Raw genomic sequence first — 24,403 nt, 5'->3', positions numbered from 1 at the left:
TATCTAAAAAGAATAGAGGGGGCTTAATTTCATTTGACAACTTTTCTGTATTTGGCTTTATTTTCTTCATTGTAGTACAGGGCACACTTCATCCTTTTCTCCTACCCATAGTCTTCCTATTTCACCTAGGCTGATAAGATCAATTTGTTTTATCTCTACTGACATGGAAGCCACTTACAAAGGCTAGTGTACCTATTTCAAAACTCAGTACAGAAAGGAGAGATTATTAGTGTCAGATCTAAACTACCATACTCTTGGCCATACTGGACTTCATGCCATTCAGATCACATAATATTGTTGCTGCTGCCCCCATTCTGTGGTTAGGCTGCGGGCTGCTGGGTCACCTGGCATTCTGGTACGCTGTCTGGGAGACACTGGAGTAACCAGACCTCTGCCCCTCTTAGTCTGCACCGGGAACTCATCTGAGTCAGTCTGCCATGAAGTGGCTTTGTGCTGCTATAGACTCCACAGAACAAGACCTAATATTGGATTCCTAGTTGTCAATGTTACAAATGTTGACAAAACAACGATATAGAGTACTTTTCTCTATGTAAAGACATTAAGAGACTCTCAAAACAGGTGAGGGTTCAGGATCAATAGCTAGGAATTCAATATGTGACTTCTCCTTTATTGCTTTAGTACATTAGACACATTAGGTGCATTGAGGCTCTGGTGTGACTTTTGTGGGCAGCCCTGGGACCCCTGAATTAGATGAATTTCATGTAAAAAATTTCTGAGATTTGTTTCTCAATAGTCCCTGGATAATGTACAGTTGTGAGGACAAGCCTCCAGCCCTCAGAAACCCAGGCCTAGAAGCAGATTCTAGACACAGCAAAGTCCATCTAATTCACTACAAAGATCCCATTAAACCTCAGGCCCATGGGGAGGAAATCTGGTGCCAGGTGCACTATGAGTTTTAACTAAGTACTCAGAACAGTGCCTGGCATAGTAGGCACTCAATAAATATTTGCTGAATACATGAATTCAGATTGCTGTTTCATGCTTTGCCTTCAGCAAAATATGAGGTAACTACTCCCTTTTCTATATCTACCCTGTCCAGGGGCATGCACCTTGGGTTAGTGATCAAGCCTAGAATAAAACAGAGTAGAGGTTGGCTTTGAGAGAGGAAGTACATCTGTGTTGTGTTCTGTTCCCCTTTTCCATTAGTCTCTTTTCTCAAGAAATATCCTAGGCATCACAAGTGGAGAAGAGGGAAGGAGAGGGGAAAAAGTAAGCCATGCATGCACATGGCCTTGTGTGTCCACTGTTTGCTCATTGGAATTAGCACACTGGTACTGGACTACAGATAACACCCCTGGTCAAGGCCATTCAGCACCTCTCCAAGCTCAAATCAGACCTGCTGAACGCTGTGTTCTTGATTTACCTTTTATGATACCATCTGTTCTTTGTGATACTAGAGGGAGTGAGAGAAGATAGATAATTTTCCTGGTATCTTTGATTTCTCCCGCATTGCCCTATATTATCCATGTCATCTATGTCAGAATGAGGAAGGTACAAGAATTAAGAATTAACAGATGCATAGGGCAACAGTTGGTATGTTATTAAGTCAAGACAAAACCTTGTTTTATAAAATTTGTTGTAAATGGATTTTGCCACTTTGCTTTTGCTTTCTGTCTTCAGTTGTTGATCTCAAATGTGTGAGTTCTCAGGTCATCTCTGCTGTGGGAGGACATGGGGGCACCAGGATAAAAAGTTAGAGATGTGCATGGTGAAGTATTTAGGGAAAGTATATTGATGTCTGCAACTTTATTTGAATTCATCCAAAAAATAAAATGGACAGTAGAGAGATGGATAGATATAAAGAAAATACAGCAAAATACTAATGGTAGAATCTAGGTGATGGGTATATAAGTGTTCACTGTTAAATTCTTTCAACATTTCCCTGGGTATGTGAAAAGTTGCATAATAAAAGGTTAGAGAAATAAAAGCAGGCCCGGGTGGAAGTGAGGAAGCAGCAGAGAGGAAAGGACCTGGTGCACTAGGACCCACATTTTGATAACTGGGACCACCTGATACAGGTGCCAGGTGTTACTGTTTTCCGGAGGCCTTGCTTAGAATATAAGCACATAGGATTTATCACACCTCCTACCCCTGGGATATGATGTGGTGTATAACCTCTTTCTCATGACTTCTACATGACAGGCTTCCTCTTTTAGTTAACCATTCCTTCTGCTTCAGGAAGATGGTCAGCCTCTTGGCAACTTTCAGCCAGCATGGCTTCCATGGTCTAAACTAATACTGTCCATTTTTCTCCTTATATTTCTCCCTGGTGATTTATAGAATTGGTGTTGACCCAGATCAAGACCCACCACCCAACAATGACAGCTTTCAAGTCTTACAAGGGGTAAGTCACAAGGCTTTCTTCTTCCCAGGGAAGATGTTATTAAAAATAGCTATAATTTATTGAACAAATAAATGTTCATGGCATGTAGCAAATGCTACATACCAGGAACTTTACACGATTCCCTCATTGTGATCTTGACAACCACCTTATGAGATAGGTACTGTTTCCCTATTTTACAAACTAAAAGCTGAAGTTTGAGAGTTTAAGTGAGTTATCTAAGGTCAGAGAATTGGAAAGTGATGCAGCCAGGATTTGACCCCGAAGTTTCTGTTCTTAATCATATTAAGGGGGTGGGCTGGCCAGAGAAATTGTTTAAGCTAAGTTCCTGACTCCATACCTTTCAAGAATGGATATTTTTGATACATTGATGATTGGTTCATTGTGACTGGTTCTGAGTCTCTTAGTGGTACCTGGGCAGGGGAAGGAAAAGGATGTGATTGCAGTCCTTCCTGTTCCTCCAGGGCCTGGGATGTCCTATAGCTCTCTGAATTCTCCTCCAGCCCAGTAATGACAGAGCAGCAGCAGCCCTTACCCCTGTAGAAGCTGAAGGTCACAGCAAGGCTAACAGTTAAGACTTTGGTAGGGATATGGCAGCAATGATAGCCTGGAGCAGAGTGCTGAGGAGGAAAGTTGTCGAGGTAATGAATGGAAGTGGAAGAGCCTGATGGCAGCATCTTAGTGTGACAGTAGGGAAGCATGCCTTCTGCTACAGAGAATCCTTATGGAGACTGTGTGGGGAGAGGAGTGTGCTAGCCCTTGGTGTGACCATCTATACCAGTTACTATTACTGTACAAAAAACTGCCTCAAACATAGGAGAATGAACAACAATTTTATCTACTCATGGATTCTCTCGGTCAGGAATTTGGAAAGGACCTAGTAGGAATGGCTTGCCTTTGCTCCATGAAGAAGGCCAAGAGTAACTCGAGGCTGGGGCTGGAATCATCCCAAGGCTTATTTGCTCCTATATCTGTCTCCTGAGCTAGAAGGATTCACATGCAGACAACTGACTGGAATGCTAACATGTGGCTTCTCCATGTGGCCTCAGGGTATTGAACTTCTTACATGATGAATCAGGGTCCCAAAAGACAGTGTCCCAGCAATCAAGGTGGAAGCTTCATCATCTTTACTGACCTAACCTTGAAAGTCTCACAGCATCACTTGTGTGACTTTCTGTTGATTCCAACAAGTTGCTAGGGCCAGTCCAGATTCAAAGGGAGGGGAGAGAGGCCATAACCTCTGAATGGGAGTAGTGCCAGTAAAGTAACAGACATGTTTTAACACTTCCATATCACCCCTTTGTGGGACTTGTGGGATGATTTTGTGTCCAGGATTTGTTCCTTCTTCAAGCTGGCATTTTCTGGGCAGGCCAGAGGGGAGAAAAGAGAGTTATAATAGGAGCAGAAATTTGTTACCAAAATGTTATTATTTGGCCTTGGGAGTCAATAACTATTTTGGTCAGCATCAAATACCCAGTGCTGAGCACAGTACCTGGCACCTAGGGAACTTGATAGGTATTTGATGGGCAGACAGGGGCATGAGAGAAGCACCTATATGTTGTTTATGAAACCATGTCGAGTATATCTTTGAATCACACTCATCACTGCACTTTGTCCTAAATCTAGTGTCCATATTTCAGATTCTATAGGATCTTCTTAATGACTCTATCTCCAAAATCAGATATAACAAGTCTTGCAGATGTGGTGCTGTACAGGGCCTGGATTGTCACTGCACTACAGTCTTTTTGATTTCTTTTTCTTTAAGAGTGGTCACAGCCTGATAAGGCATTCTTGGTGTTGATGCCCCTTAAAGGACCCAAAGCCATGACCTCTGAAAGTTGCGGACATTTTAGGATGAGCTTTTGATGAACTCCATTGAAGATTTTGTACCCACTTCAATGGCGCGTCTAAAGATCTTTGCAATTGTATTAGAATTGGCTATTGTGCCACTTGGGAACATGTGGTTTCAATGAGAAGGTTTTTTTTCTTTTTTTTTTTTTTTTTGAAAAGTTGCTATTTGACTCTAGCTTTTATTAGGGACTTTAGAAAACAAGGGTACAGGAATTGTACACTTGGAATCTAATTTAGAGCATAACAGTTTGGGAGATCTTGAAACTCACCCTGAGAAAACATGGTCAAAAAGTGTGATGGATGCCTTTATTTCACTGAAAGAAAAATAATGGCTTTGGTAGGATATGACTGCCCTATTCCAAAGCATCCTCCACAGACCTATGGCCAGTGAAGATTAATTTTATAAGAAAAACAGGTTAGCTCTAGCTCGTTAACCAGAATTTAGAAAAAGTTCATCTTGACAGTTCACATTAGTCAAACACCTCCAGCCCTTTTGCTATTTGCCATTATGTCTGCCTCTGGACTCGAGCATCTGTAAGAGGAAATATGGGAAATGGTCTGATTTCATGCAGCTGAACTTACTACACATCTCACAAGAATTGCAAGTGGAGTCACTGGGCTTGTAACCAGACTTAGTAACAAACTTGCTATCACCCTTTGATGGAAATGTTTGTGAAAACAATGGCTCTTAAGTACTGAGAGTTATGGTGGTGCATTTAGTCCATGAAATGACAGCTAAAATAGCACCTCCTGCCCTGGCCAGGGTGAGCCTCAGAAACCTCCCCAGATGAGTAAACTCACTGTTCCTGATTGCTCCCTGGAGGTCCCTTTGGGCCAATTGTGAAAGGGCACACAGCAACTTCTGCTGCACTCCCAATGATACCTAGTTGGCCAGTCCTAGCTGGGAGCTATGCCACAGTTTCCCCTTAACTTCCTTCCAAGCTTTACACACAGTCATGCAGAGGGCCCCCAAAGTCAGTTTCATTGGCATTTTGAAAGTCTTTCAAGATTGCCATCAGAGTGGAAAAAAGGGTAAACTTCAAGCTTGGTTCCCCAGGACACCTTCTTAAAAATGACTCATGCCCTTGTGCTGTATTTCTCTAAATCTTCCTGGTCTGACCTTCTCAGTGCAATGAGCTACTAACAGCAGGGCTGGGCGTAGTCAGTGGTCATGAAAAACAGTGAAATAGAGAAATAAATGGGCTTCTCTTTTTTGGGTTTCATCCAAGTCACACACTGCGTTGTCATGAAACTGAAATCAGAGGTGAGGAAAGTCCAGATGTTTGTTCCCCATTATAAAAGAAAGGGCAGTTCTCTTTACCTCATTTTCTAACTGATCTTTATTTTTAGAAATGAAAACAAACCAAAAAGTGATATTTGCTGGGAAAGCATTTTTTTATAGAAAACAATTTTCTCACTGGTTCTCAAAGCCCAAGGTTATAAACAGAGACATGGCTACGAGAGTACGGAATATTAGCTCATGTAGACAAAGGAAAGGAACTATTGGCTATAACTTTTGGCTTTATGTGAGGGAAGCGTAAGAATATTGTGGGCAGACTTCAGCTTCATGTCCCTGGCAAGTTTGACTCATTAGAACAAAACAAAACAAAAAACTTAGTTGCTTTGTTTCTCCAGAGGTCTTGGTGACTTTGCAACCAAAACAAAAACAAGCACAGCTGTAGGCAAACTGCCCAGACCTGGAGGTAGCCTCACACCCCATTCAAGTGAGGACTTTTCATGCCAGACCCAGCTGAGATTTATGTTGGCTGGACATGCAGACACACCACTCACTTCCTTCCCCAAGTTTACGTAAGATCAATTATTGATGAGGCTTAGCTAGGAGCCCGAATCTGAATTTATCCTGGCTTTATCATCTCAGCAGGACAAGGTCACAAGCAGGGTATTAGTGGAATGTGGAGTAAAGGAAACCGCTGTGCTTGCAGTGCTTGCGTGCATGCAGGTGTGTGTGTTGGCGGCGGGGGCAGGGCAGGGGGGCGTGCGTGCATGCATGTAACTTTCTGGGCAAGTTGGATTTGTTTGTTTTTGGGTTCTTGTCCAGTTTTCCTCCAGGCTGAAATCTGATACCCAGTCAAATCTTTAACTTCAAATAGTCCATGAAGTGCCTTTCCTCAAATGCTTATTCTCGGACCACCCTTCCCACCATGCTTTTCATTTTGTTTTTCTGATTGCTTCTCTTGGGCCCTTGATTTTCCTTTCTGCTATTCTTTTTTTTAGAAGCTCAAAATTAGCATTAATTTATTCATTCATTTGACAAATATTTATTGAGCATCCGTTATGTTTCACACATCTTTCAGGCTCTGAGAATACAACTGCAAACAAGACAGATGAATCTTTGCCTTTAAGGACTTGGTGACAATGTGACGAAGAGTATGGGTGGAGAGTGGCAGAGGCAAGTTTGTGAAGGGCCTCATCTGCTTTTCCTCTAGGGACTGTAGGCCTATCCCTGCTGCTCCAAGTGTCCATGGACCAGCAGCCTAGGCATGATTAGTGAGCTTGTTAGGAATGCTCAGGATTCACTTCAACCCACTGAATCAGAAACTTTGTTTTAATAGAGTTCCCAGGAGGGTTGTGTGCACTTTACAATGTGAAAAGCCCAGGAGTAGGCACTGTGGAGCTCTTGAGTCCCTATTTTTAAGCCCTTTTATTACCCCCTTTTGAGAAATCTTGGCCCTATCATCCCAGGGACATAAAAAATGCCCAAATCCATTTGCATCATTTATTTACTCTTTTGCTCTGCATTAGTTTTCTATTCTTGCTGTAACAAATTACCACAAAAAATTAACATCTTAAAACAACAGAGTCTTATAGTCCTGTAGATCAGACATCTGGTGAGCTCTGCTGGTTTCTCTGTTTTCAGATCTCTCAAGGCTGAAAACAAGATGTTGGTTGGGTTGGGCTCTGGGAGAGAAGCCATTTCTATGCTCATTCAGATTTTTGGTAGAATTCTGTTTCATGTGGTTACAGGAGGTCAAGCTTATCTAAAAGCACCCACATTTCCTGGCTCATGGCCCTCTCCATCTTCAAAGCCAACAACAGTGGGGCAAGACCCTGTCATACTTTGAATTTCTCCTGCCTCTTCTTTCACTGTATCACTCTGACTCTTTTGCCCTCCTTATCCACTTTTAAGGTCCCATGTGATTACACTGGACCCACCTAGAAAAGCTTCAGTCCATCCACAAAGTCCCTTTTGCTATATAAGGTAATTTACAGGCTCCAGGGATTAGGGTATAAAAATCTTTAGTGGGCCATTATTCTGCTCCATCTCTGAAAAACCATAAGCTGTTCTCATTATTGTAATAACCTTAACTTTAAAAAAATACATTTTAAGTTATGGTTCATTCATATGTACAATGGAATATTATTCAGCTATTAAAACAGTGAAATCTTACTATTCACAATGACGTGGATGGACCTAGAGGTTATCATGCTGAGTGAAATAAGTCAGAAAGAGAAAGATAAATACCATATGATTTCACTTACATGCAGGATCTAAGGAATGAAAAGAACAAACTAATTAAAAATAGACTCACAAATATAGAGGACAATCTGGTGACAGACAGAGGAGAGGATGGTTGAGGGGCTAGGAGAATGGGGCGAACAGTTAAAGAAGTATAAATTAGTAGCTGATAGATGGTCATGGAGATGAGCATGACATAGGGAATGCAGTTAGCATTAATACATTGGCTAGGTGGAGAGCCAGAGGAGAGAAAGAGCAATTAGGGGGATCATTACATAAACTATATAAATGTCTAACCAATGTACTATATACTTGAAACTAATAAAATAAAAATTTTAAAAATTAGCACTAAATGTAATATATGTATCTTTTAACGATAATAATGGAATGAAATCTAACCCTACCCAGAAATCATTATTCTTTAGTTCTAGAAAAATTATTTTGAAAATAAGACCTTTTGCCACTCCCTGAGTTCTTTAACCTGCTTTCTTTTTCATTACATACATCACCATGTATGTATCTGTCTGTCTGCCTCCCCTTCTGGAAATGTGCTCAAGGGGCAGGTGCTGAATCTCATTCCTCTTTGTGTTTCCAATACCCAGCATACTGCCTGGCATGCAGTAGGTGTTCAATGGATGCAGAAGAAATAGACACTAATTGTTATGTGCTAAAAAAAATGGTGATAAGCAGAGTTGGTGGTATTTTTTTTTCTTGAAGAGGATTCTCTATTAATAATGTCAGTAAAAAGTTTGAAAATCCTTCATGTAACTCATAAGAACAGAGAGTACAATGTTGATTACCAGGGTCTGGTTATAGGAGAAATAGGGAGATGTTTAAGGGCACAAACTTTCAAACTAGTAGTTAAAAAAAGTTCTGGAGATGTAATACACAGCATAGAGATTATGGTCAACAATACTGTATTATAAATTACAAAGTTACTAAGGCATTAGATCCTAATTGTTCTCACCACAAACAAAAAATGATAATTATGTGACATAATAGAGGTGTTAACTAACGCTAAGATGGTAATCATATTGCAGTATATAAATGTATTAAATCAACACATTGTACACCTTAAACTTAAACAATATTATGTAGCAATTATATCTCAATTTAAACTTTCCCAGAGTCACACAACAAGGCAATGGCACAGTCAGGAATAGAACTATTTGAACCCAGACAGTCTGTTGAGAAAGCCTATGATGGTCATACCTATACCTCTTGGAGTACTGTTACCTTTGAACCATTTCTCAGAGAAGCCGACCTTGTACACACACTTGAAAGATGAATAGGATCAGCCAGGTAGGTGGTGTGGGTGGGTGAAGGTGAGAGTATAAAAGGGTGCTCCAGGTTCTAGAAGCAGCTGGAGCTAAATATATGGGGATGTGAAGCTTCTTGTTAGGAATGCAGGTTTTGAGGAGGGGTGCGGTGACAGAGCAAGTCCCTGCTTTTTGTGTGGGCAGCACTTGCATGGCAATCTAAGTCTGTAAGTGCAGCCAGGAAAGGGGGCCCTACCAATTACAGGATTAACCTGAACCTACTGTGTGCTGCTCCAAGCCCACAGGAACAGCTCTACTGGCTTGTCTGTGATAGTTAGCAGCCCATATCAAGTTGTGAAGCAGTTGGTTGTTTTCTGGGTCAGCTTACAAAATTAGTCCTATCCCGCACACCCTTCCTTATTTTCCCAAAGGCACTTTGTGTGGATTAATCTAACCTTTTCCTGTACCTAATCATGCTTCTGGTAACGTCTCTTGGGATAAAAAGTTGTTTAAAACCCCTGTTACAAAGTTGTACTTTTTATTTATTTACTCTAAATTTACCCCCATGTATCCCTTCAGGGCTGTCTCTTAGTTTCTTACATTTCTGAGGTCTCTTGATCTTATTTTGGACTGTAGGCATATCTCTTTGTAGCCTGAGAAAACCTTTTGTTAGTTTGCCTTCTAAAAGAAGACTTTTCTTTGCTTTGCCCATTTTAATTGTCCCTCTTGTGCCTCTATAGGTCTCCTGTAGCTTCTTCGATGTGAGATGGCAAGAATTTAAGTGTTCCAGGCGATGACAATGCATTGTGATTTTGCAGAGCTTAGGATGACAGAGTAGGGAGTTGTCATTTTTATTGTTGTCTTAGGTGAGGAGCAGATCAAACTGACTTTGGGGGACTTGTCTTACACCTGATGATTTACAGTATGCTTCCTGATGGTGTTTATCATCTTGTTGTTTTTTTCTTCAGTAAAATTCTATGGGCACTTAGAACTGAGAGCTTCTAAAAAGAACCATTTTTTAAAAATAAGATATTTGTCTCTCAGAATGGTCTTCTACCACTTTTCCACTTAGTCATGTGGCATTTTGAACTTTCCCTAGAGTTGTTATTGGGCTAACAATTAATTACCTGAAGGAAAGAGGTAATATCTGCAAATGGAGACATTTCCATGTCCTCTTTCTTCCACGTGAATTATAAAAAATTTGAAATAAAGTTGGTCTCTGGGATCTCTTGTTTTTTATTCACTCATCCACAGAAAGCCCCATTTAACTAAGCCATTTCCATATCAGTCACTAAACATTCCTCACATACCCTGGGGACTTCATTTTTAAAAATAATCTTTGCCTTTGGAAACATTTGGAATTTAAATAGTGCTTGCTAATATCCCTTCCTCTCTTTGCCTATATCTTTACCTTTTTGGAGGTCTCCAACTAATCCTTGGTATTTCTATTACAGGTGGAATTTACACTCACTGAGATTTAGAAATACTTGTAATTGTGGCTAAACTTTTATTTGGCTATTGACGATTGTCCCTCATTTGTAGAGTTGCCTCTCCATGTAACATTCAAGATGATAATGATAAAAATGACTGCTTCCCATGCAGTCTGTATTTGCAGAGCTTGTAATATAGCAATGCCCTCAAATTGCTGCAGTCAGCCCACTTTTTAATATTAATTGTGCTGTTTATAATACTCCAAAGAAATTTCCTAAACCTCAAATGAATGTTTTATCTTGCCACTTATGTTGAAAGTTAACTTATGGGGATGTTTCAGTTGGAAAGGCATGAGAGAAGCGGTAAAGGAACTTACTACTTGAGGGTAGACAAAAGGACAGAAATGCTAGTTCTGACTCCATTTCCCCTTCCCCCACCTTCCTAAAGCTGGTAGGGCAACAAGTTACTGCACCACCTGGAACACAATGCAAGTCCCTGGATCAGGACCACCAAGAGCCCTGGGCTTGCTTGTCAGGGAACAACCAAGCATAGTTTCTCCAGGCCAGCTTTGGGGGGGGGGTCTGGAAAGTTGTATTTGAAGAAGCTTCTTTAATATTCTTTATAAATCAGTTTTGACCTGTTAGGATCTAGAATACATTAGGGTAATTAATCTCCTGAAAGGAACTTTGAGAAAAATTACAGTATGCCAAAAGAAATTTTGTACTGTGTTGACTTGATCTACCCACAGACATAACCAAGCTGTTTCACTTTGAGGATTGATTTGCCTGCCTTTTGGATTTATTCAGTTTCTTTAAAAAAATATTACCTCCCAATACATCTTTGATATTTTAGTGATACGGGATGTTTGATTCTGAGCTCAAAATAATTAAAAATTATGGTTAAAGAAAGCTTTCCCCTGCTATATGAATCCCTTTTCTGTAACTCAGCATTTGTCTTCTTGTTTCTTCCTAGGATGGTCCAGATTCTGCTGGAGGAAACCGGACAAAGCAAGAGAGTGCATGGCTGTTCAGGCTATGGTACAGCTTTGACCACAAGTATCCTTTTAAGTGGCTTCCCTGAAACATTGATGATAAAATCCTCTTGTTGATTTGTCAGTGAATGATTTCTGATAAGTAAGGAAAGATGTGTGGTCAGTCCTCTCTTGAGACTCATGCAATGATCATTCAACCACAGGTAGTTCTGGTGAGCATCTCTCTGGCCAAAAGGAATGTTTGCACATCATTATGTTAGACAATCCATAGCCTGGTAGTCTCATGTGGCCCTTCAGAGCTTTGTTTCCAAGGGGAATATGCCTGTGTAGGTGAATTAGTTAAAATTATACAGTGAACCATGCTGTGGAGGAACGTAAGTGGAGCTTGGGCAATTAATCTGTGGGAGAAGCTAATTCCTAATGGCTGAACCAATCCTGGCCAAGTCTGATCCAGGCCTTAACTGGGCCACATGCAGGACAGATTCTGTTCTAGTAGATCTATTTCGTCCCAGGTGAAAATTAAAAAACATAAAGTTAAACTCTCGGGGTTTCTTAAGTTATAATAGTGAACAAATTGGCAGATAGCTAGCTTATATATAGTTTTTGGAGACTTGGAAAATATTTAAAATTTTTATTGATGTATAAATACATATAGAAAAGTATAAAGATCATGAGCGCTCAGTGAATTATTACAAAATAAACACACTCATTTAACCCCAAACAGGTCAAGAAACACAAAATTAACCAGGTCACCTCATGCCATAATCCAGTTACTACCCCTTTCTCTTCCCCAAATGTAGCTACTCTCCTGACTCCTTGCAACACTTAATAGTTTTTACCTGTATTTGAACTTTGCATAAATGAGATTAGAGACAGACAGACAGAAAATATCAGTGTCTGGTTTATTTAAATTGACATTATTTGTGTCATTCATACATTGTGTAGCTCTACTTCATATATTTTCATTGCTATACAGTATTTCATTGTATGAATATACCATAATTTGTGTATGAATCTATTGTTGATGAGCATGTAGTTATAATTTGAAGCTATTATGAAAAATACTGCTATGAACATTATTGTACATGTCTTTGGTTCAGTTTTACATATGTTCCTTTTGGGAATATACTCAGGAGTGAAATTTCTGGGTCATAAGACATGCATAAGTTCAACTCTAGAAGAAAGTGCCAAAAAAGTTCTACAAAATAGTGGTATCACTTTACACAAGCACCTCTAGTATGTGAGAGTTCCAGTTGCTCCATGTCCTTACCAGTAATATTGTCAGTCTTGTTAATTTTAATCATTCAAGTGGGTTTGTAGTGGTTTTAATTTGCAATTGTCTGATGATTAATAAGATTGAGCACCTTTTCATATATTTACTGGCCACTTGGTATATTCCCTTATGAAGCACCTGTTCAGGTCTCTGGCTCACTTTTCTATTGGTTTGCCTGTCTGTTTCTTACTGATTAATAAGAGTTCCTTATATATTCTGGATATATATATATATATATATATATATATATATATATGTGTGTGTGTGTGTGTGTGTGTGTGTGTGTGTGTGTGTGTATGTATGTATATAATGCATATTACTCATAGGCTTAGTATTTTGTAATTATATGTGATAAAAATATCTTCTCTACTTGTGACTTGCCTTTTCACTTTTAAATAGAATCTTTTGATAAACAAAAGATCTTCATCAAATTTATTTATTGATGTTTTCTGTTGGTTAGTGTTTTATGTGTCCTATTTTAGAAATCTCTGTCTACCCCAAAGTCATGAAGTCAATTTCCTATGTTATCTTTTGGAAACTTTATTGGTTTTCTTCTGCACATATGTTTTTTTTTAATTGAGTAACAGATAATGGCAATGAAAAAGTATAGAAATAATTTGAGATGCTCTAGATGAGGTTATCATCCTTCAGAGATGATTTAACTTTCATTGAGTTAGTGAATAGGCTAGGGGCATTTGTAATTCCAGATCAATTTAGCCCAATCAGGAATAAAGGTAATTTGAAGCTGGGCTGACCTTTTTTCTAGAGTTCCAACCTAGAGCCTCGGGTGTTTGTGTAGTATTCTTCAGAAGGCCCTGAGCATGGGTTTTTGTCAGATACACTCTATTTTTTTGAGTCTGTCAGATGTTCTCTTCAGCTTCTGAGGTGCTTCTAGGGAAAAAGTGTACACCAAATGCCAGGCTCACCTCTTGGGTTTCCTTCTCCAGATTCTGGCTCTCTTCACTGCCATGGTAGGTTTCTGATGCCATTAAGCAGAAGATTTTGTTGTGTTTCATCTTGTTTTGTTTTGTGCAGCCATTTTAGTTGTTCTCAATGGAAAGGATGGTTTAAATTACTGTTTGTGCTATTGTTTGTTACTGACTGAAATAGAACCCTCAGGGGTATTTTAAAGCTATACAAATTTGGCTACATTGTAATTCAGAATGCATGATACTCACTGGGATTAGAAAAGATGTAGAGAAAATTGGAGAGAGTTCACAGGAGAGTGACAAAATACTAAAGGGATGAGAAATTGATTCTTCTTAGCATTTAATACTCCACTTTGAACAATGAGTAGATCATCTAGATAGAAAATCAATAAGAAAACATTAGACTTGAATTACATTTTAGACCTAATGATTCTAATAAACATACACAGAACATTGCATCCAACAGCAGCAAAATATGCATGCTTCTCAAGTACACATGGAACATTTTCCAGGACAGAGCTATATGTTAGACCACAAAACAATTCTTAATAAATTCAAGAAGATTGAAATCATATCAAATATCTTTTCCAAACATAATATTATGAAACTAGAAACCAGTAACAGGAAAATTAGAAAGTTCACAAGTATGCATACATTACACAACACACTCTTGAATAACCAACCAATGGGCTAATGAAGAAATCAGAAGGGAAATCAAAAAAATATCTTGAGACAAATGAAAATGAAAATACTGCATACCAAAACTTAAGTGATGCAGCAAAAGCAGTTCTAAGAGAGAAGTTTATAGTGATAAATACCTACATTAAAAAAGAAAGACCTCAAATAAACAACCTAACTTTACATCTCAAGAAACTAGACAAAGAACAAACTAAGCTCAAAGTTAGCAGAAGGAAGGAAATAGCTAAGGTCAGAGCAGAAATGAAATAAAGACTAGAAAAACAGTAGAAAAGACCAATAAAACTAAGAGTTGGTTTTTGAAAAAGATAAATGAAATTGACGAACTTAATTAGACTAAGAAAAAAAGTGAGAAGACTCAAATAAAATATTGAAGTGAAAAAAGGGACATTATAGCTGATACTACAGAAATACAAGGGGTCATAAGAGACTGCTATGAATAATTATACACCAAAAACTGGACAACCTAGAAAAAATGGATAAATTCCTAGAAACATATAACTTAGCAAGACTGAATCATGAAGAAGTAGAAAATCTGAGCAGACCCATAACAAGTAAGGAGATTGAACCAGGAATCAAAAACTTCTCAACAAAGAAAAGCCCAGAACAAGATGGTTTCACTGGTGAATTATTCCAAACATCTAATGAATAATTAATATCTTTTCAAACTCTTCCCCAAAAAATAAAGAGGAGGGAATACCCTCAAAACTCATTTTATGAGGCCAGAATTACCCTGATATCAAAGCACAACAAGGATACTACAAGAAAAGAAAATTACAGGCCAATATCCCTAATGAACATAAATGTAAAAATTCTCAACAAAATACTAACAAACTGAATTCAGCAGCACATTAAAATTATCATACACCACGATTAAGTGTGATTTATCCCTGGGATGCAAAGATAGTCTAACATAAACAAATCAATAAATGTAATGCACTACATTAACAAAATGAAAAATAAAAATCATGTGATCATCTCAATGGATGCAGAAAAACTATTTGACAAAAGCCAACATCCTTTCATGATAAAAACTCTCAACAAATTAGATATAGATAGAATGTATGTCAATGTCATAAAGACCATATATGGCAAGCCTACAGATAACATCATACTCAATAACAAAAAAGCCAGAAGCTTTTTCTCTAAGTTCTGGGTCAAAGCAAGGATGCATACTCTTACCACTTTTGTTCAACACGGCACTGGAAGTCCTAGCCAGAGCAGTTGGGCAAGAAAAAGTAACAAAAGGCATCCACACCAGAAAGGAAGAAGTAAAATAGTAAAATTATTTTTGCAGATGACATGATCTTATATATAGAAAACCTTAAAGACTCTACCAAAAAGATTTTTTTAAATAAATTAATTCAGTAAAGTTACAGGATATAAAATTAACATACGAAATTCAGTTGCATTTCTATATACCAACAACAAACTAGTCAAAAAAATTTAAGAAAACAATCCCATTACAATAGCATCAAGAACAGTAAAATACTGTTCTGTACACTGAAAACTAAAAAAACATTGATGAAAGAAATTGAAGAAGATACAAGTAAATGGAAAGGTATCTGTGTTCATGGACGAGAAGAATTAATATTGTTAAAATGTCTATACTGCTGAAGATGATGTACAGATTCAGGGTAATCTCTATCATAATTCCAATGGTACTTTTCACAGAAAAAAATCCTAAAATTTGTATGGGACTTAAGCAATCTTGAACAAAAAGAATAAAGCTGGAGGCATCACATTTCCTGATTTCAGATTATATTGCAAAGGTATAGTCATCAAAATAGTATGGTATTGGCATAAAAACAGACACACTCCACTGGAACAGAATAAGGAACCTAGAAATAAACCCTTGCACATGGAGTCAACTAATCTTCGACCAAGGTGCCAAGAAAACACAATGGGGAAAGGACAGTCTCTTTAATAAATGGTGTTGAGAAAACTCAATGTGCACATAAAAAAATTGAAACTGAACCCCATCTTACACCACTCACAAAAATTAGCTCTAAATGGATTAAAGTTTAAATGTAATACCTGAAACCATAAAACTCCTAGAAGAAAACAGGAGAAAGCTACTTGACAATGGCCAGCTCTTGACAATGATTTTTTGGATTTGACAGCAAAAGCACAGGCAACAAAAGTAAAAATAATGTAAGTGAGAATACATCAAAATAAAATTTCTGCACACCAAAGGACATCTTCAACAAAATGAAAAGGCAACCTATGGCATGGGAAAAAGTTTTGCAAACCATATATCTGATAAGGGGTTAATATCCAAAATGTATAACTCCTACAACTCATTAGCAGAAAAACAACCCAATTAAAAAATGGGTAAAGTACCAGAACAGACATTTTTTCAAACAAGACACACTTGGCCAACAGGTACATGGAAAGATGCTCAATATCACTAATCACCAGGGAAATGCAAATGGAAACCACAATGAGGTACCACCTAACACCTATTAGTATGGCTATTATCAAAGTCAAAAGATAACAAGTATTAGGAGGATGTAGAGAAAAAGGAACGCTCATATAATGTTGGTGGGATTGCAAATTGGTAGAGCCATTATGGAAGACAATATGGAGGTTCCTCAAAAAATTAAAAATAGAACTACCATATGATCTGGCAATCCCACCTCTGGGTATATATCCAAAGGAAATAATATCACTATCTCAAAAAGATATCTGCACACCCATGTTCATAGCCTCATTACTCACAGTAGTGAAGATATGGAAACAACTTAAGTATCAGTCAATGCATGAATGGATAAAGAAAATGAGGGCGTATGTGTGTGTGTATGTATGTATATGTGTGTGTGTGTGTATAATGGAATATTATTCAGCCTTAAAAATGAAGGAAATTCATTTGGGGCAACACGGATGAACCTGGAAGACATTATGCTAAATGGAAAAGCAAGATACAGAATGACAAATTCTGCATAATCTCACTTATATGTGGAATCTATGAAAGTCAAACTCATAGTGACAGAGAATAGAATGGTGGATGTGCCAGGGGCTGGGATGTGGGGGAAATGGAGAGATGTTGGTTAACAGACAGACTTTCAGTTGTAAGGTGACTAAGTTCTGGAAATCTAATGTACAATATGGTGATTATAGTTAATTATAATGTATTGTATACAGGATATTTTCTAATAGAGTAAATTTTAAGTGTTCTCACTACACACACACATAATGCTAACCATGTGAGGTGATGGAGATGTTAATTAGCTTGATTATGGTAATTATTTTACAATTCATACATGTATCTAAACATTTCATTGTATACCTTAAATATATACAATTTTTATTTGTCAATTATACTTCAATAAAGCTAGGGGGAGAAATGGATTCATTGAAGAGTAACAGGAGTGATCTCTAAAGTCTCATCTGAATGTAAATTTTAGTGACTTCGAGATTTGCACTTTTTTTAGTTTGGAGCAGAGAAACTAAGAAGAATGTAACCAGGTATAACATGTCTGAAGAATTAGATGAGGAAGGTGCCCATGATTCTATAGCTCCATAGATGATCAAACAAGAAAAAGTGGGCTTTTGCTACATCAGAGGAGTTCAACTGGACATGAATAACACCTACAGACTGGTAAGAAGAGGGAGTGTGGTACCTCCTTCCCTGAACTAGCCTGGAAATAGGATAGATGGACTTCCAATTTAAGATGAAAGGCTCAGCATACATATATACCTCTCTTCTTCCTCACTCCTGCCCCTAGGCTCATTGAAATCACAGAGGAGATATTTTTGACTACTTGAAAGACAAAAGGTAGAGGGAATTATAGCAAATTATAGTTCAAGACAAAGTGAGTCTTCATCCAGTTTATCCAGTTGATTTATTAAAGAATGTTGTTAGAACAGCTATAACAGGTACTTCCTGCAGCAACAGATCAGCTAGTAGCTGTTAATTTTCTCTTCAGGCCATAATTCTGTAAAGAAAGTAAGGATGCTGACTGGGGAGGGCTTAGTAGAGAAACATCTTGAGGCCACCAAAAATTTTCACCCTAGAGTAAACCACCTCTCCACTTTGGCATGGTAGAAATCCCCACCTGCCTGGTGAACTGAGAAACTGAGTAAAGACATGAGGGTGCGGGTGCCAAAGTAATTAAACAATTCCAAGTATTTTTAAATTTTTCTAATAAGATTATTAGAGTTGAAAAGCTTTCCAAGTCATGATTTAAGAACAGGTTATTAGAAAAAAAGGAGCAATCGAACAAGAAGAAACTCTTAGAAATTAAAAATAGAGTTTCTGAAATTAACCAAAAAACAATACATAATTTAATTACATGGCGAAGACAAAATTGTTGATCTGGAAGATAAAGTTGAGGGGAAAAAAAATCTCTAAGAATTTCAGCAAAAGTTAGAGATGTGTAAGAGAAGAGTTTCAAGATATGTAGGTTAGACCAGGTTGATCCATAATTATTTAGTAAGATCCAAAAGGAGAGGATAGAGACCATGGAGGAAAAGTAGTAGAAAGAAATAATGGAAGAAAAAAATCTCTTAATTAAGGAAATCTCTTAACTTGTCTCCAGAGTGTAAGGTCCTACCTAGTGTGACCAGGATGAATGGATATATTATAGTATTCCATAATTATAGGAGGAAAAATAGGACTCAAGGATTACAAAAAGAAAAATTGGCAGCCTGCAAAGGACAAGAATCAGATGTCGCATCGACAAAATTGAATATTAAAATACCATCATGCATTTTCAGAGTTGTAGATTGACAAAAAGAAAATCTGAGCCTAGAATTCTACACCAAAACTGTTAATCAAAAATGAGCAAGAAGAAAAAAAAAGGAGAGTGGCTTTAAGGCATGCAAGTATTCAGAAAGAAAGATCTTGTCTTTGAACTGCCTGAGGCAGCAAACTGAAAGGTAGCCTCTGGGTTCCCCTGTGACTCTTGTATTAGTCATTCTACATACAAATCGAGTTGTTGTCAGCTTCTGAATTGAAAACACAGATAACTGATAGACCTGTAGGGGCTATTCCCAGGGATGGTGTTAGAGGATAGCGGTCAAAGAGGGCTTGTTCTGTTTGTAAAGACTTCCAGCAGAGCCCACACATCCTACTTTGTTGAGTAATTCCCATCTAGAAGTATGCCCCAGTGTCTCTGTTCTATCCCCTCCTTCCTATAGAGAAGCTTTTCCTTTCTTGTGATGCTCTAAGTGAAGACAGGAAGTGATGGTGTTTGGAGTAGTCATCTTCTTGGGTACAGATGGCTGTGACATATTCTCACCTTCCTTCAAAGTCTCTTGGCTGTTCCTACATTTGAGGTAGCCACGTGAGTCTCCACTTTTTCCATATTGCTTAGGCTATGAGTATCAGAAATGGTCCTGGCTATATTTTAATGTGATACATGCTTGATGATGCTTCCAACACAGGGCTATACATTTGGCAGCACAAATAACCACATAGTGACAAACCCTGAGCTCTCCACATAACAATAGACCTTTATGTTAGAGTAGTGGTCTCAGCCGAGAGTGAGTTTGCTTCTCGGGACATTTGGCAATATCTAGAGATATTTTTTTTTGTTATACCTGGGGGAGGGTTGGAGGTGCTACTGGCATTTAGTGGGTAAAGGCCAGGGATGTTGCTAGTCATCCTTTAGAGGAGTCCCCTACAACAAAGAATGATCTGGCCCAAAATGTTAATAATGTCGAGGTTGGGAAACTTTGTGTTGGAGAGTCTGGGAGAAAGGCAGCAGGCAAAGTGAAAAATAGTCCTACGTGAAAAGTTGGGAGATTTAAGTCTGAGAGGATTTAGTGAAATCATTTCACCTTATCAAGTCTCAGTTTCCTTTTTTGTAGTAACCCCAGGTTACCCCTAAAGTCCTGTCCAAGTCAACCATTTTCCATAATGTGACTTCTGAACAAGAGTGGTTTAACAAGAACCCTTACAAAGAACCCAGGGTGAAGGGGACCCAGGGGCTGCAACATCTCCACTCTAGGGAAACTGTCTCCTATTTCCAAGACATGAGCTGGTTGTATGTCAAAAGCTGGAATGCTGATTGAAACCAAAATTTTCATTCAATGTAACAAAGGAGAAGGGTGTTCTAATTAATGAAATAGTCTTTATAACTTAAAATTGGGAATCGCCAATCTGAGAGTTAACAGTTAACACTTAAGGCTGATGGGGGCATAGTTTAATATTTGATTTAGACTGTTGTAGACTACAAATACAGGCATAACTTGGAGATATTGTGGGTTCGGTTCGAGACTACCACAGTAAAACAAGTTTATCTTAATAAAGTGACTCGTAATCTTTTTGTTGGTGGAGGACCTGGCCTTCAGTTTGTAAAAAATGCAACATCTGTGAAGTACACTAAGCAAAGCACAACAAAATTAAGTATGACTGTGTTTTCTGTATTTTACTGGTAAATGGGGTAAGAGATTTGTTGAGTAGAATGTCAGGTGATTTACTTGTTGGAATTTCTAAACACAATTTGTTGGGTGTGTATTTTCTTTGCAGATATTTTTCCTTAACTCTTTTTAAAGTTACTTGAAGCCCATTCTCACACACAGTGGCCCCCCATTAACCACCACTCTCCCAGCCTGGTGTGGCTTGCTCGCTCACTGTCTGACCAGTCCCCAGGTGTATGACGTAAGTAAAGCATGTCAGGGCTACGTTCCTGTTCAGCCTCCAAATTAACAGATTTCACTTCTCCAATAAAATCATTACAAATGGCCAACTTACATATGTTTAATACATTTTGCACAGCAACAGAGAAACCTTTTATTAGAGTTATGGGGCTCCCAAACATCAACAGCTATGGCGTAGTAGAAAGAACAATGGATTTGGAATCAGTACAACTAGATCAATAGATTAAAAAGTTAGTTTTATAATTTCCCATCCTGCTAATAGTTTATTTAATAAAAACTCACTTTTCTGAATGCTGAATAGTTTGCTCAGTTTGGACCTCTGTCTAAAGTGACAGAATGAGCCATTTGGATTTTTTTTTGATCAGAGACAAATGGCACTGACCTGGCATTGCCACTTGTCCCACTATTGAAGCTCCAGCTGATTACACCCATTACACCCTTCAATCTTATGTTTCATTGGGTTTATGTGTTTCTTTGCCTTCTAGCTCTAGTCTATTTTAAACAGTTTCTAAAGTTTTTCATCTTAATTAGATTTTTTAAGTGTCACTTTTCATGTTATATAGTAGTAAAAGAACTAACCCAATATTAAAACTTTATAAAAACCTTGTCTAATCTGAAGCTTACCAACTATTCTCTTGCTCAATGATTAAGGGCATCTGGACTAGTTTGAATTCTGCATAAGCTCAATAATCTTCCAGGCACTTAAATTGAAAGTCCCTCGCCAGTTCGAGAGTCTACTCAAGGTTTGCTTCCTGGAGTAATGTTTTGGCTATGGACTCCCCAGCCATACAAGATGGGGTGACTTGGGCTACAAGCAAGAATCACTCTCCATACTGCTGCTGCTGCTTTGGGGCTGGGGTCCTGACCAGGGTCTCAGTCAGCTCTAGATATAGTGAGGTCTGCTGCTGAGAGACTGGGAGCAAAGTGTCTTTGAAACTTAACTGAGGAACCCAAATGTGAGAGTGTAGGGGCTCCCTGTGGAGTTAAGTTTTGGGTGAGAGTCTCAGGCTGATTCACTCTCATGGCTGTTTGGCACACTGTTGTGTGGTCCTCACTTATCAGGTATAGGGCATCTGTACTTCACTAAGTTTATTGGGGAAGTATCTAAGATGTTCATTTTTTTACCATTTCCATTAACTCCAAACCACTTAGGTTTGATATCAACCTAGAAAACAGTATTCTTCCACTTATGAAAATAACCCTGGTTATTTAAAATGCACATGTTCCCACAACACACTTCTTTGCAGGGTTATTTGGCTGCATTTTCATAGTCTGCAGTGAACAGCTAGTTATATAATTATACCGACATTTAGTTTAACCAAACTTTTGTTGATCCTGTCATCTACAGTTGGAGAGAGTGGATTGCTTTCATCATTTATATATAACATTCATTAACCTCTGACTTGGAAATCCCTCTCCACTGGATTTAACTATATCCTTGTTTCTGAATGACCTTTCCTTGGGTACTATTTGTCTGGGCTCATGAATTTCATAATGAAATGGGTCAACAGCCAGTCTTGTTTTCTCCTGTCTGAATTTTGGCCCTGCTTCCCACTACGAGGGAACAGAGTGGGCCACACCAGGGCTCCTGTTGAGAGTTCTGTGCTACTGTGTGTGCGTGTTGGGGTGGGGGGATTGGTTACATTTGCACAATTACCCTCATATGCAATTGTTTCAGATTCCTCTCTGTCCCTCCCAGGCTTCAAACCTTGGAAGAGTGAAATACGTGCCAAGAGAGTCTTCCCCTGAAATTTGGGAACTAAGAGCCCTGGGAGAGGTATTTTGACAGAGATGAACAAAATTATTACTTAGCACATGTATAAATGACAGAAATGGAACGTGCTAAAACAGGGAACATGATGTCATTTGTTAAGAAAACTCTTCACAGGGCAGATAATGTTTCAGGAATTTCTCAACACTGATGTAGAGGAGGAAATTGGGGAGTTTGGAGTGAGTTTTAGAATTACACTCTGTCTGACTAAAGGATTCTTGTTTAATTGTACATTTGCACCCTGCCTCATTCCAGTGAGGATTTGAGGCAGCAAGCAAGTGGAGTTCCATATTTGCCTGTTAAAAAAGCCAGAGCATTAGTTAAACAGAGTCACATTATGGAGTTTGGAGAAATCGATATCACTGAGAATGCAGAAAACAAGCATGTGTTTGTCACCAGTAAAGGCACAGAGATGGGCTGGGACAGGGGAAGCAATGTAGGCAGAACCTAGGAGTCCTCCCTAGGTCGATGCATTTAACAGGCATTCATTTAGCAACTACTATGATTTAAGTATCCAAGGAAGGGTGCCAGGAAGAGGAGAAGGAAGTCACTGCCCTCCAGTGGTTGTTCATCTAGATGGGGAGTCCAGGCATGGATGTAGGAGAATCTGCCTGTGGTTTTGAGCAGTGTGACTGAGAGCAATGAGGCTGTCAGGGAGGCATGTTCGGGTCCTGCACTGAGGAGTCCCTGTCGTATAGAGGACAGGACGCAGGACTTCAGATATGCTTTGAAGAGTAGATAGGAAATAGGAGAGAAAGAGCAGTTTTAAAACTGTTTGCCATTCAAGAGAGAAGTTCACACTGTTTTGCAGTCCTACAGTGGAGCATACCATTCCTTGTTTTGCTTGTGAACCCACTGGAGAGTGAAAGGTTGTATCTGACCTTATGCTGCTTCCTGACACTCTCCCTGCTGTCTTTTAGTTTCAAGTAGCTGCCACTTAGCTGATGCCTGCCTTGTTCACCTTTGTCCGTTGCTTAGCTTGAGATGCCATGCCAGTTTTCTTCCTGATGGAGTGACTTTTCGCATCTTTTGAATGGGTAAAATCAGTCTGGAGGCAGCATTAAGTCCTAACCATGCTTCTAGCTGGACGACATCTGGCAAATTTCATAGAGAACTCCTAGCTCAGATTTTCTGCTCTGTGACATGAGTGTTTGCACCCATCACAGGAGAGGAATAAGGGCCAAATGAAAGCTTATGTGATCTTGCTGGCAGGCATGTAATAGATGCTAAAGAAAATGTAACCTCCCTCTCTATCACTTCATCTACCTGAGGGCTTCGCATCAGGTTTTTTCTGTGTGGACAGAAAGGAAACCCTAATAATAGTTTGTCTTCTTTCTGTTGCTGACTAGGACAATCAGTAGTTCAAATGTAAACTAGGTGGGTTTAGGATGGTTTGTATAGGTCAGAAGGCCCACCCAGAAGACCTTCCCAGAGAAAAGAAGACCTGAAACCTATTTGCAGGTTTATCCAGTGACCTTACCCCTTCCTTTGTGAGTTGGGAAGCTGAAAATCCAGGTTGATCTCCCTTTCTTCCCTTTTGTCACTAACCTCAAGATGTCAGGCATTTAAAATCAGAGCTGCTTTTTGCTGTTCCAAGTCCTAGCTCAGACAACAGTGCCATACATTGAATTGTACTCTGCAGTCCACATCCAGTTAGCACGCTAGAGGCTCAATGCAGGCAAGTTTCATCATCCCCAGTTTCAGATGAGGAGTTGAGGTTGTGGTTGGCTGGAAGTCTAGAAGATTCTAGTCTCCC

The 24,403-nt window shown here is 38.8% G+C and overlaps 1 protein-coding gene across 8 annotated transcripts in view; it reads left to right on the top strand.

Moving 5' to 3' along the window:
• SLC9A7 (solute carrier family 9 member A7) overlaps positions 1 to 24,403 on the top strand; it is a 153,356-nt gene that overhangs the window by 122,267 nt on the left and 6,686 nt on the right. For 2 of the 8 annotated variants that reach the window (XM_036226466.1, XM_036226467.1), the window contains 4 exons: positions 2,302 to 2,365; positions 11,354 to 11,436; positions 20,772 to 20,877; positions 22,576 to 22,653. In XM_036226466.1, coding sequence (XP_036082359.1) covers positions 2,302 to 2,365; positions 11,354 to 11,436; positions 20,772 to 20,877; positions 22,576 to 22,653 — 331 coding nt within the window. Of the gene's footprint in view, positions 1 to 2,301; positions 2,366 to 6,528; positions 6,624 to 11,353; positions 11,437 to 20,771; positions 20,885 to 22,575; positions 22,654 to 24,403 lie in introns of those variants that run through there. The other 6 variants (XM_036226468.1, XM_036226469.1, XM_036226470.1 and 3 more) reach the window with 4 other exon arrangements.

Source organism: Rousettus aegyptiacus, unplaced genomic scaffold (assembly GCF_014176215.1).
Source record: "Rousettus aegyptiacus isolate mRouAeg1 unplaced genomic scaffold, mRouAeg1.p scaffold_m13_p_9, whole genome shotgun sequence".
Lineage (NCBI taxonomy): Eukaryota > Metazoa > Chordata > Mammalia > Chiroptera > Pteropodidae > Rousettus > Rousettus aegyptiacus.
This window is presented reverse-complemented; position numbering and strand designations above follow the sequence as displayed.